This window comes from Amblyomma maculatum, chromosome 9 (assembly GCF_055883805.1).
Source record: "Amblyomma maculatum isolate TAMU_Amacu chromosome 9, ASM5588380v1, whole genome shotgun sequence".
Lineage (NCBI taxonomy): Eukaryota > Metazoa > Arthropoda > Arachnida > Ixodida > Ixodidae > Amblyomma > Amblyomma maculatum.
In genome coordinates, this window is record NC_139352.1 from 74,287,673 (window position 1) to 74,301,923 (window position 14,251).

Genomic DNA, 14,251 nt, shown 5'->3' on the forward strand with positions numbered 1-14,251 from the left:
GCTATTGGCTCTGTAGCTGAGCCACCTCCGCTGCCTCGTGCAGACAGCAGAGAAAGTAAAGAAACGGAAGAGGGAGAGAGAGACGCGCGCCGCAACAACAGCCGTCTTTCCAACTGTTTTGTTGCCCCGCCGGGGTGGTGCAGTGGTAAGACGCCCGACTACTGTGCCGGAGTTCCCGGGTTCGAACCCGACCACGGCGGCTGCGTTTCGATGGAGGCGAAACGAAGAGGCGTCGTGTGCTGTGCGATGTCAGCGCACGTTAAAGATCCCCAGGTGGTCGAAATTACTCCGTAGCCCTCCACTACGGCTCCTCTTTCTCTCTTTCCGCTTTCATTCCCACCTTCCTCCCTTCCCTTACGGCGCGGTTCGGGTGTCCACAGAGCAAGTGTGACAGTTACTGCGCCTTTCCCTTCCTGTGAACCAATTTAATTTAATTTAATCCAACTGTTTTGTTCAAATGCCAAAAGACATGGCTGTCAACCTCCTTGTTTTTTCCAGCCAGATCTCGTTAATGTTACCAGTGTCGAAACTTCCCATAGTGCACATACACCAAAATTAGTGGCTCCGACTGGTTGCCGACACCTTCTGCGGACACACACTTTCTGCTGGCATTTTTTCGCACCGTGATTCCTATTGATGCTTACGCATTAAAAGTTCCTCTACGCGCTGTGCGAGAAACCTGAACAAAAGTTTGGCGGCAGACTCCGCCGGCAGAGCTGGGCGTCATTTGCCGATATTCTCCTTCAGGCGATATCCATATCGACGGCGTGGCAGGCGGCTACACCTTACGTGAAATTTAGGCTATTTGTCAAAGTTCCATTGTGTCACAATCGCACATAACCGTAATCTCAGAGCTACAAAGGAAACACTTAAAAAAAACGCATTATGCTTCTTATATTGCGAGCATCCATGCAGTGCCGCTTTGGCTTGGGCAGGCGCTAGCCGTACTGACCAATGGAACGGCGCAAGGACACGATCACGGGAAAAGAAGAGGGATAAAAAGAGCGCCTTCTTTTCCTGTGATCGTGTCTTTGCGCCGTTCCATTGGTGAGTATGAACTAGTTCACTACAGCATAAACTAACTAGCCCTACAGCAAGTACTTCTGCTAGTCGCTCGGTCCCAGTTCCATTCAACGTACACGTACTCACGTATTTAAGTAAAGACAATACCAACGTATTTACGTACGGCACACGTAAAACAATCCAAGAGCACTGTGGGATCTACACTATCGAAATGCGAAAGCCTAAGCGTTGCTCTTGCACACGATACATCACGTTTGATCTCATTACCATCATTAACTAAATGCACCGTTGCTTATCATTGTAATTATCACTAATTGCAGGTTCATCGTCATCGCTACTATCATCTTCAAGGGAGACAAGGATAATTATGACGTGTGTTTCACGATCCCGGGCGTGGCGCAGTTGGTTAAAACATTTGGCTGGGGATCCAAGGGATGGAGATTCCATTCCCGGTGGAGACCGAATTTATTTTTAATATTCCTGACGGTAGACGAGGATACTTATGATGTGTGTTTTGGTTGATGACGTCATTTGATTGCAATTATAGTGGGACAGGATGCCGGGCGCAGTGAGTATGAGCCATTAAAGGCTTTCGCCTTAGTATACAGAAGTGTTGATGCAAAGATGCCTGCGAGGGGCGACTGAATGCGCTTGCGCCGTTAGTGGCAGTCAGAATTCACGCTACGTTTCGAATGTAGTCGTCTTCCTCGTCCTCATCTCTTCTGAGTTTCTGACAAAGTTAAACTAGAGACCGTAATGAAGCCTCCTTCGTGAGATAAGTAGAAGGTAAACGAAGCAAAATGAGCCAATCCAGGTAAAGAAAAGCCAAATTAATAAAGCATAATTAATCGAGTGTTAAACATTGATTCAGCATGTGTCGTGCTTAGCCAAGCTAAACCACCGTCTCATTTTTTTTTCCCTGCGCTTTTTCATGTCCCAAAATATTGGGATCCCAATGGGCCATATTTGGGACAAACTTTAATAAGCCTGCTAGTAATTTCAGTCTCACCGAGTTTTCTAAAAGGAAAGCTAATGACGTGTTATTTCCACGAAAGCATCTCTTTTTTACTTATATATGCTCGCACTGAGAGGACCTTATTACTGACAACGCCTACAGTGCTGCTAGGCCGAATACGGTACATGTACGGAAGCGTACGCAATCAGCGGGACGCATTCACGATGCAAGCACTCGTGTCGCCTTTCACACGTGACGACAAATTAAAATCTCTAGTCTCGCTCAGAAATGGCGGGCACCGGCAAAGCGACGCCGCACGCTGCTCATGGAACGTCAACCCGTCCAGAAATAAAAGTCGTTTTACGGCATCACGGCAGATGTCGTAGCAATTAGCCGGCTCGTAAAGGAGAACACCCTGGGATAGCGTCTGCCAACCACGGCCTATCGTGCATAGAAGAAAATGATACCCTGCACTATGCTTTGAGTCCCGTAAACAAAAACCGACAAGAAACCATTATTTGAAAAGTCTTGGTTGGCTCATTGCCGCGAACTCTGAATGATATCCAACTTTTGATAACAGCATTCCGACAGAAAATGGTCCCTCGAATTCACTCACCGTGACAAATTCTGTCTTTTTAATGTCACCAGATGCTAGCAGCTCTGAGATGTAGAGAGACCAAGTTTTAAGACAGGTATTTCCCTATCTCTCTCTCTATTTGGAATGACGCTACAGACGTGTTAAAGTAACTCGAGTGATAAGCAAATGCGCTAGAATCGCTGCTTGTTAATTTTTTATGCGTGTGTGTTTTCACGCAGGCTTGCAAGTGTTGAAGTAACGTAAACGAAAAAATATGCACTATAGTTGCAGCTTGTTAATTGTGTGTATGTGTGTGTGTGTGTGTGTGTGTGTGTGTGTGTGTGTGTGTGTGTGTGTGTGTGTGTGTGTGTGTGTGTGTGTGTGTGTGTGTGTGTGTGTGTGTGTGTGTGTGTGTGTGTGTGTGTGTGTGTGTGTGCGTGTGTGTGTGTGTGTGTGTGTGTGTGTGTGCGTGCGTGCGTGCGTGCGTGCGTGCGTGTGTGTGTGTGTGTGTGTGTGTGTGTGTGTGTGTGTGTGTGTGTGTGTGTGTGTGTGTGTGTGTGTGTGTGTGTGTGTGTGTGTGTGCGTGTGTGCGTGTGTGCGTGCGTGCGTGCGTGCGCGCGCGCGCGCGCGCGCGCGTGTGATTCCAACCCGTAGGCAGGCTTTGCGTAAGAGTTGGTGCGCAATATAACAAAGCAGCGACCACACCGTAATTTTGTATTCCTCGTGCCACCTCAAGAAGCCCGCGATGTCACAGTCATTGTCCGGCGGCTGGAACCAAAGCAGCATGAGAGTTAAAAAAAAAAAATCGGCAATAAATGATTTCTCGTTTTTCCGTGCTATCCACGTATTACTTTTTTTATATTCTGCAAAACGCACAACAAAAATGAAAATGTCCCTCCCAAATTTTTAAAAACCCGGACGTTTGCCTCTGCTGCAATATGAACTTCAACGAATGCTGCGGTGGCGCAAAATGTTCGTGTCGATTCCAGGGTTCATAAAACCTGGGTGTACCATGTCGTACCGCCACAGGTAAGCTTTACTTAGTGACTTCCACGAAGAGTGTTGGAGCAGCAAGTATCTGTATTCATGTCGCGGGGCGCCGGTTCTTTAGGTTATAGGTGCAGGGTAAATGTGACGAGTGAACACGGTCACGCACGGTTATGGCTTGTTGCTTTGTCTTTAAACTTCCGCCTTATTTAATAATAGGCGAGTGTTATAAAACTAATCAACATAGCGCGCTGTATCTGCTGTCTATTGTCCTAACGTCCCTAGCACATCGTATCCACCCTTCGCTTTCCAAGCGTTTAAGCGTGCATTTGCGGGCAGCTCATGTGGAGGTACTATTTGCACAATGCGTTTGTGCAACTATCTTGGTCGGAAAAATAGAGAGGCCAACGCGATTTTCTCGTAGAAAATCTCTCGGTTGACCCTTCTCAATCCACTCCTTGAAATATTCCTCGCTCTAATCAATATCTGATCTTGCCGCTGTTGCGAACATTAGATAGACATCCAACGAGTAAGAAAGGTAGGCGTACATCGCTGCTAGCGCGTCAAGACAGAAAGTGTTCTCGATCTGCTGACTCGATGCAGACGTTGCTACTGTTGATGTACATGTCGCCGTCTCTGGTTGACACGACGCTCGGACATAAGGGAGGAATATTTATGAACACCGCGAGCCTGTGATGACCTCATCGCCGCCTTCGAGGAGCACCGTCCAGGACGACGACCTCAGCAGGAGAGCCGGAGGAAATAAAAAAATAATCTAAGCACGCTTTCTCTGCAAACGGCGGGCGCGGACACTGTGCAGTGGGTGGGTCGTTTGTTGAATTGTTGCATTTTTACATTGTTATTGTCCTTTTCATGATCATTCATTATGAGAGTAGTTCATTTTGTCTGATTACTTTTACAGCGATTCTCTATACGAAGTCCCCACACTATCATTGAATATGGCTCGTCATTTCCTATATCACTTTTGGACAAGTTTATGTTCTTAATCTTTGAGTTGGTTTCTCCGGAATGCACTTTGACCAAATACGAAATACTGATCACGTGTTTTAGCGTCTGTTTACAGCCGCTAGAACACGTGATGAATATTTAATTTTAATTAGGAAGTGCTTAGTGGCATGTACTTATATGCATTCACGTGTACTTACATGCACTTACACGCACTTACATGGACTTACACATACTTACACATACTTATATGTACTTACGTGTACTTATATGTACTAGTACTTACATGGTCACTTAGTGAAACCGCATATACATCTTCTTTTGAAGAAGGAGAAACTGCATTCCTCCATCATGCTTTAAAAACAGATTGTTTCGCCATTAGTTCACACAGCGTAGTCCAGGGAATCCAAATCAAGAACGAGGAACACATAAATATTTAAAAAATTTCTTATTCTGATTAGTGATTTACGGCTACCCCGTGAACACTCCGGACCCGGCCCTGAAGCGAAATACCATTGTACGAACATTTTTTTTTTTTTCTAAAACCCGACCACGTCCTGTAAATGTGTGACTGACAGTTGCAGGGCTCCTCTCCTCTCCAACGTTTCATTTCGCACTAATATAAAATTTCACAACTTCGTTCATTCTCAAATAAAAGAGAAGGGGGGGGGGGGGGGGGGGAGAAACACATTTTCCATCCTTCTGGGGAGTTATATAGCGAATGCAATGATGACGCTGCGTCAACCCGCACTTACGGATTGCGCACTCGGAAAGCATGAACATGCGGACGACGCATCCTGACAACCTTCCGCACCACGCCCACACCGAGTCCCTTCTAAATGACCACATATTCGTGGAGGAAAGAAGCCAACAGTCGGCGAGGCCAAGGAAAGCGTCGGGGATGATACTTTACGTATTTTCTTTTCTTTTTTTTTAATGTTTACTTGGATAATCACAGAAATTAGTAATGCAATCTGTTTAGGGGAAATATAATTAAACACAAAGTAGAAGAAAAAACAACGTGCCGATGGTGGGAACCGAACCCACGACCTCCGAATATCGCGTCCGGTGCTCCTCCAACTGAGCTACATCGGCCGCTGTCCCCCCTGCTACTTACTTGGGTATTTATGTTGTCTGTATACGAACCTTGAGAGTGTTCACCAGCACCACCCTCAACCATTGCGGCGGACGTGGAACGCCGATGGTGGGAACCGAACCCACGACCTACGAATATCGCGATATTCGGAGGTCGTGGGTTCGGTTCCCACCATCGGCACGTTGTTTTTTCTTCTACTTTGTGTTTAATTATCTTTCCCCCTAAACAGATTACATTACTAATTTCGGTGATTATCTAAGTAAACATAAAAAAAGACAAAGTACCATCCCCAACGCTTTCCTTGGCCTCGCCGGCTGTTGGCTTCTTTCATTCATGTATTATAACGAGCACCCTCATTTCCCCTTAATTGATCACACTCAAAAGTAGTGTTATTTGGGTGTCTCATGGTCATCACTGACTTTTTAGGTTATTTCGTAGTGGACCGCCAAATGGCGCCCACAGTTCACCTTTGGCCTGGGCAATAAGGAAATTTTCAGCTGCGACTACGGAATCGGGTGCCATTCCCGTAGTGAGTTCTTCACGCATATATCGGTGTGCAAACCGCTATCAGGATTAAACCCCCGTTCAACACTCGCAAAAGCAGCATAAAGCGGCTGCTCCGGCAGCTGCAGCCCGATAACAGGTCCGAAGGAATCTAGCAACGAAGGAAGCAGAAATGAACCACAGCGTGCCAGCCATGTTTCGTGAGCAAACGGTGGAGGTTGGTGGGCGTATACGAGCATGATTTACAGCTTCGCATCCAGCCGGCGAGGGAGAGGAAAGCTGCACGCTTCCTCCAGCACCACGAGCGGAGGCACGGACACGTGGCCCTGGAACCGCGATGAGTCGCGTTGCTCTATAGAGCCCGCGGGGGCCTATACGGTGGCCTAAACTCGATGTTCCTTGTAGATCAGAATAATCTCGTCTCCTGATGAAACAGTTATATTTAACAGGCCTCGCCACGTTCTTGTTTATCGTAGCGGTTTTGATCTGGCCCTGTCTTTAATGTGAGCAGAACGTTTACCAGTTTCGATACATTCCGATCCAAAAAATGTTTTGAAGCAACAACTACTTTGCAGTAGAACGCCATTTTAGCCTGTACTTAAATTTCAGTGCAAGTCAAGTGATTAACTGCACATTGAGATACGGGTCAAGGAACAATATTGCCTTTGCACTTGGTATCAATACGAAAGCACAAATCCCCGGGGTCTTCTAACCCGAGCAAAATCTTGTCTTGCTTGTGGATCAGCTGTGATTGATTAGCAGATGCAGAGCAACCGCTGAAACCGTTCTGTAAATTTTCACGAGTGTATGGACGCAGTAAAAGTTGGTTGGTTGACTCACCGTCGTTGAACTTGTCGTGAAGCATGGTCCCACTCTTTGCCAAAAGCCTAACCTTGGCTTTGTAGTTTTGCTCGGTCATTTGGTCGACGTATTCCACCATACCTGGGAGAGAGGCAAGCGTCAGTCGTGTTTAGATATCCGACAGGAAACGCGAAGCTCGACACACAGTGACACCAGTTATTACGACGATACTGTACAGCATAGCAGCGTAGGTAAAAACAAATAATGCGCTGTAAAAGCGAGGAATGATAGGAAGGTAAACTGCTTAAGGAGAGTTCGCCCGGCTGCTTGAAACCAGTGATGGAAAAAAATAAATGAAGATACGAAGGGAAAGGTACATGTCTGCGTTCGGATAATACCGTCGTCCCGCAGTAATGCCGAGGCATGAGCGACACAACGAGATTCATTGACGGACGGTAGACGTGAGGGTTTTCAATTCAGGTGTGCTGGTTTTCACGCAGATTCTGAAAGTAACTCGATTTCTAGTGCGCTTGAACACAATGAACTGCGATGTTCCGTGGTAACGTGGCGTGCCTAATCTATTTTTTTTTTTATTATTCTGAAGTGGCGTGAGTTGAGAGTCGTGTACGCTGCTGAGGCGCGCTCGGATCTATGTAATGTGTTTGGGGAAGGAGGGGGGGGGGGGGGGTTGTACACGATCATTCACGCTTCGGAAGGAAGGCACGGCTGGAGAAGGTTGCGACCTCGGACAACCATGCACACTTGCGCTGCGCCCTTTCCTGTGTGATTTCAACGCTTATTGTCACATCTTCTGCAGAGAAGTTTAGGCAAGGCGGAAAAAAACGTTTCGGGCCTTCTGTTAACCTGAAGGATGAAATTGACCGATACCCTCTTCCACCCTAAGGCACGATATATATATAGAACTATAGGCGAGTTGGATAATGACAAAGTGAACAAGCTCTAAAGGACGCTGAATTAGATAAAAAGAGGCGAACATAACGACCAATGAACACATTCTCACAAGTAAATGCTCGCTATCTACCTTTCTCCTCCCAGTACCCCGTCCTTCAGATCTTTTCCCTACAGCTCTTTACGAATAGGGTAATGGGAAACGTCTTACGGCCGAGCAGTATGTGGAAGCGCCCTCTCCTGTCCGGCGGCGCGTCCCGGTAGTTGATGACGTTCTTGATGCAGTGTTTGGCCCGAGGCTTGAACACGCGCAAGTTTTGCGCCGTGTCGATTATTCCACGGCCTTCCTCTGATGACGGTGCCGACGTGGTGCTGGCGGCCGACGCTCCCAGGGCGCAGCCCAGTAACGTGGCGGCTGCCACCAGGGCCGGCACGATGCGGACGCAAGCAGCGCCCCCACTGCTCGCCCCGTCAGCGGCGCTGCCGGCAGAGGCAGGCATCCCGTGGCATCCGCTGTCTCTGCTCCTGCAGCAGCTGAACGACGGCGATTCGCTTAGACACAGATGCACGGTAGACCCCGCCGGGGTGGCGCAGTGGTTACGGCGCTCGACTACTGTTCGCAAGGACGCGGGATCGAATCCCGGCCTCGGCGGCAACCCCTCGATGGAGTCGAAAAGCGAGGTGCCCGTGTGCTGTGCGATGTCAGTGCGCGTTAAAGAACCCCAGGTGGTCGACATTTCCGGAGTCCTCCACTACGGCATCTCTCATAGCCTGAGTCGCTTTGGGACGTTAAACCCCACAAACCAAACCAAACCACAGATGCACGGTAGATGGCTAGTACGCGCGGAGCCGAGATAAGATGGTAACGTTACCTGAAACGAAGGCTGATATGGGCACGTTTCCCGATTTTGCAGCGTTGGCGTAACCGCGCCGCGCCCAGGAAAGCTCGACTAGAAAGCTCGCATTTAGTTTTAATGGCTGCCACGGTTTGTCGCGTAACTCTGAAAATTAATAGGCTCAGCAGGAATATCGAGAGTGCGATACAGTTCGTTTTTTTTTTTTTTATTATTGTCGTAGGTAGTTAGCACAGAAAACATGCCATAATTTTCCTAAATTTACAACTTTAAAATGCCCCCATTGAGCTACGCGATATATAAGAGAAATGCGCAACTTAAACAGGACACAGGAAGAAACACATACAACAGTTCACGAGCGCTCGTGAACTGTTGTGTTTCTTCCTGTGTCCTGTTTAAGTTGTTGCGCATTATATACTATGCAGAACTAGCCCTACAACGCGCTCTTCTGAGCTACGCGATGTTTGCTGCTGGCTGCCAAGCTACCTGCTGATGTCCAAGCTGAGCATATCAGCATGCAGTGACATCAAGCATGACGTCACAACAACTCATCATGCTGATTGGTCCAAATATAGTGACGTTACAATTTACCAATGACAGCATAATGAAGTTCACATCCTATTTGGGAAGATGAAAATTAATAATGAACACAAACATTTAATTTACTGCCTTGTGCAGCTGCACCTTATCATCGCGTAACACTTATCCCGGGAGTTTTTTTTTTTTTTTTTTTTCAGGATTTCTTTTTTGGTTATTCAGTCATCTGCTGATCGGTACGATCCGTATCATATAAGTTACCAATCAAACACATGGGCGGCCACTAGATTTTTTTTGTGTGTGTTGCTTACTCCCGGCAATTAAGCGTGATGTTCTTGTCCTGTGCACGTACCTACAATGCATCTCACGCTTACAAAGCTAGGCGCGCGGACGTACATAGGCAACTTTTCTCTTTCACGAACTCTCCTAAAATTCATGTATTTGGAGGCTGTTTGAGAGTAATTCAAACCTGGTTGTTTAGGATTGCCTCATGTAGACGGTTGACATTATGAACAACTTTTGCGGAAACTTTTCTGTTTATGAACTCGTCATATAACTCGTTGGTAAGACAAAATAGGCACATCAAATATACCCGAAACACACGAAGGGATCCAGCGCATTTTAATATCGCTATTGCAGACAGCGTCCGAACCTTGATAGGCGTAGACGAATCTATAGGAAACATTTTGACTCCTGTAATTGAATGCTTTGTGATTTTTAACAGAACCCTTAACAGAGCAGAAATGTTCAATCGGCAAACACAGGCACCACTTTTCCTAGTAGGTGCCGGCTCGTCCAATCGGCTAGCGCTAATGAAGACGGCCCCTCAGTCGACCCAACACTGAATGTTGCGGAGGCACACAATTAAAACAATTAGAAGCACAAGTAGAGATCCATTTATACCCTCAAGATAGTTACGATCGTCCTCATTAAAAACAGTTGCTGCTGGTTGTCCCTGACCCAAACATATTTTGATCTCACGCACACTCGACTCCCCGCTGCTCCGTGCTGTTCACTTTTCCTAAAATCCAACTCGTTGTCCCAAGGATGCATCAGCTGTCTGTCTTCGCATTTTCTGCTATGCCCATTTCTTCTTGAATTCGACCAGATATGATTAACTCGCACCTGTTATCTGACTCACAGTGCTGTTTTCTTCTCTCTCCATGTTACACCTGTCGTTTTCCTTTGCACATCAAACTTGGCTGCTTTAAGCATAAGTCAAATCATATTTGCTAGCCTGCAGTATCGGCCTCATCGGTGAGTAGTGGCAGCGGAATACAACTATTTTTATTCTATGCGGGTTATTGCTATGCCGCTGTTATCACATTGTTATTATATCATGAGAAAAAATGCCTTAAATAGAGATTCTGGATCAGTCACGGCATGAAGACTCACGGCAAGAAGCTTAAACGTATCATTTAAAACGGCACGCATCTGGTTCTTGAGTATGAATAGTTATACACAAACAGTGAGTGCCATCATTTCCATTATTCTTGCATGTTCGCGCCCTGCTCCACCATATTCTCATCACTTTTACCACTACACTAAGGCCAAGTTCTATACACGCGTCACGAGCAGGTATTCAGTTGTATTCTTATTCAGTAAGTGTACCACTGCGTTCAGTACCGCAGTTCCAACTCTCCGCTGTTGGTTCAAGGCGCAAGTGTCGACGTTCACCCCTTACAACAGCTGCTACCTTTGAGCCCACCGGGAAGAAAAGCGCCTCGTTGCGGGAACGGGCTCGTTAGCGGTAAAAGAAAATAAAAGAAAAGAAAAACAAAAAAAGACGAGGTAAAACGACGCAAAGTACGCTTAAGTACACCAGAAGGCAGGACATCAGCGAGGACTCGCTGATTGCTCCCGGCTGCGGTATGGCGGAGGTGACGACGCAATGAGACGGGAACGTCCTACGTTTAACCTAAGACGAGGCGACAGGACAACGCCAGATGGAAGGATGCTTTAGAAACGCGGCTAATAAAGTCAGCTTACAAACTCGAGACATTATGGTTTTCCGTGCAGAATAAAGATCGTACATGCAAGGAAGGTTTCACAACCAACATATATTAGTGAGCATGTACTGTAGGTACCCTTTTTGCTTTTGTAATGCGCCATTTTTGTGATATATTGTATTCCCGTAGCTGTGACACTCCTGCGTGCCCAAACTTCCGCCTAGTCAGTTGTCGCGAAGAAATAAACAATGCTTGCAAGGTGTAGACACTCTTAAGCTTCTCACATCATTCCGTCAGCCACCTGTTATCCTTGGGGGCCTTTATTGCTTTGGGACGGTATTCCTCGAAATTGAAAAGCCACGTCTGTATCGCGGATCACGTACACGTGTAGCGCGCCGCCGCGTGAGTACGCGAGCGTGATACTCACCGGAAGCCTGCGCGCCGCGACGTCCCTCTTTTGTATGTATACGTGTATCGCGAAAATCGGAGATGTAAACTCTCTAGCGAAGCCCTCTGAGACTCTGGCTCCCTCGGAGAGTCTGCTGCACGAAGCCCGCCAAAAAAAACATGGTGTGCTCTACAGTCGTGGTGGCGTTAGTGATTTATTAAATAATCTTTCTCGGCAATGTGCGCCGAAATAGCATCCTGCCGCTCTTTTCTTTCCTTTGTACCACGAAAAAGGAGAGGACATTAGCGAGAGCATCGTCGAAGACGAAAACTGGTTACAGCAGATATCCTATCCTCAACTTCTCAGAAGTTGCAACAGCAAATACGCTGAACATTTCGAATGTATACATGTACTGGTGATCAGATATATATAGTTCCTGATAGAGGACAAAATAACTTGACGGCATGAAATAAACCTGAAATCTTCGGCAGGTTTAGAGTCGGAACCCGCGAGCTGTGTGGTTTCTGTCAAAAACCAGATAATGCACTACTTGTTTACACGGAGCGTAGTGCGGCCAGCGCCAGCGAATTGCAGATTTTGAGTGGGGCCGTATTTGCTGTGGTTTTAATGATATATGTGCGCTGCATGAAACACACCGAAGTAAATTTTCTTCTGTATGGCAAATTTGCATTATGAAAATCCCATCTACGAATCATATGACTTCCTTGTATTACCACACGCATACTATATTTACAATAACATTTGTTCATGCTCAGAGCTAACTGCACGCGGCCTGTTTGTATAGCGAATGAAATGATGAGATCCATCTTGAATGTCCGCGCGTAATTGGTTCGACGTTGTTTAGACGCTTTTCGCGCCTAATCCCAAAATTTCTCCGTCCGCAATAAATTAGTATAGATGAGAGCCGTCGCTGTTACTTCGACAACTGCCGCGCACGCTTGCTGCTATTGCCGCCTTGGTTCGATTCTTTATAGGCTATTCGCTCAAATAAAGAGCATTTTCGCAAACCTTTCAGTGGCTTCCTGCTTGTTGACGGAGGCACGTCACAACTGCACATCTGGTGGCGGTGCCGTGTGGCTGTATTGCCAGGCTTTGGCGTCTATGGTCTGTCCTATGGTACACTCTTCTCCAAATAATTAAGCAACGCTATCTGGCGGGTTGCGTACGAGCCAAACAATGGGTTCCATCTCGATTCGTTCCATCATGACTCTTCTTTTCGTTTACTTCGGGATGAATTATGCAGTGTTCCCACGACCAGCTGATCGACAGCTCGGCACCTCGAGGTTTCTGGCTGACTACGCCGCATTCCATGCAAATATTAGAGAGATTGAGTATACCGTGATCCGCGAGCCGTCACCGTGACTCTATACCGCTTGTGGGCGGGGCGCACAAGCTGATTGGTTCCGATGGGGCAGGTCAATGTGCCGACATCAAGTATGTGGCGCCATCTATCGGCATCAAAGTGATCTGGGCATGCGCAATGGAACACGCGGTGGCGAGTCGACGTCGCACATTATCTCAAAACCTTCCGAGGCTGTCAGTTACAAAAGAGTACGTCTCTTCAACTCTATAGGGAGCTTGCATGAAGTGATGCATGCCGGGTAATCCGCCATGATGTCGCTGGCAACAGACGGTGGACAGCGCAGCCAGGGTGAATTGAGTAAGTGCCTTGTATTTTCAATGGTCCACCGAGCAAATACGCGGCTTTTCGTGCGCTGCTATAAGTGCGTGATTTTGTTAGCAGATTCCTGAGGAATTCGTACGCGTTGACGCTGTGCCCGAAAAATCGGGCGCGCTATGAAGAAATGCGACGCGAACCTGTTGCTACGCGACAACGACTGATTGCACTATGCGTCTGGACCTGGCCGCCCGTCGACATCGCCGGCATTCATGATTTCTAGTTCTAGCAAGTATGTAGTTTTATACTTGTCCGAATTGGTGTCGTTCTCGCGTGTGTTGGCCCGTGCGAGCCATTCGCGTCAGCGTCGCTAGAGGAATCCCTTGCCTTCTCGCCCTCATGCAGACATATTGCTGGAATCGTAAAGAACCCGAAGTCGGCCTGTCCGATCGCGCCAGCATCGTCTGCGCGCACTACGCGACCATGTAGACGAGGCTGTGCGGCAGTGCCGTGCTGCGTCGTCTGCTGCCAACGACCACATCATGGCGGATTACCCAGCATGCATCGCTTCATGCAAGCTCCCTATACTTAGCAATTGTCGCGAGTGTTGTAGCGAGTAAGCGGGATTTGTTCGGAATCAACATGTGGAAACAAGTGGATCATCGTTGCGACCGGTTATCGGAAACTACTGAGCCGAGGAAAAATTCCTGCTAAACGACGTAGCGGACAAGCGGATTACATTCACGGCAGAACTGACGCCAATCGTCCTGCCCTTCTGTGTTGACAGTCGTACAAATCACCGGGAGACAACTCCGCACCACTCGCAGACAAACGGCCTCACGGAGACCGTTAAGATTGTCGCAGATGTACTTGCCATGTATGTCGACGCGGAACACAAAACCTGGTATGTCGTCCTCCGGCATACGTCGTATTCGCCTATAACCCCGCAGTTCCGGAAGCCACCAAAGAGTGCCAGTCAGGAGTAGGATTATACAATCAACGCGCAATAGGTTAAAAAGGCGTCTCCGTAGAACGTGGTTTGCATAGCCCACTAGACTCAGCCAAA

The 14,251-nt window shown here is 47.4% G+C and overlaps 1 protein-coding gene across 1 annotated transcript in view; it reads right to left on the reverse strand.

Annotated features, from left to right (window-relative positions):
- The window catches only part of LOC146179440 (uncharacterized), a 51,645-nt gene that overhangs the window by 2,748 nt on the left and 34,646 nt on the right, over positions 1-14,251 (reverse strand). Inside the window, exons 2-3 of the mRNA XM_084579072.1 lie at positions 8,030-8,352; positions 6,949-7,050 (exon numbers count right to left, since the gene is read on the reverse strand). Coding sequence (XP_084435198.1) covers positions 6,949-7,050; positions 8,030-8,318 — 391 coding nt within the window. The 5' untranslated portion in view covers positions 8,319-8,352. The remainder of the gene's footprint in view (positions 1-6,948; positions 7,051-8,029; positions 8,353-14,251) is intronic.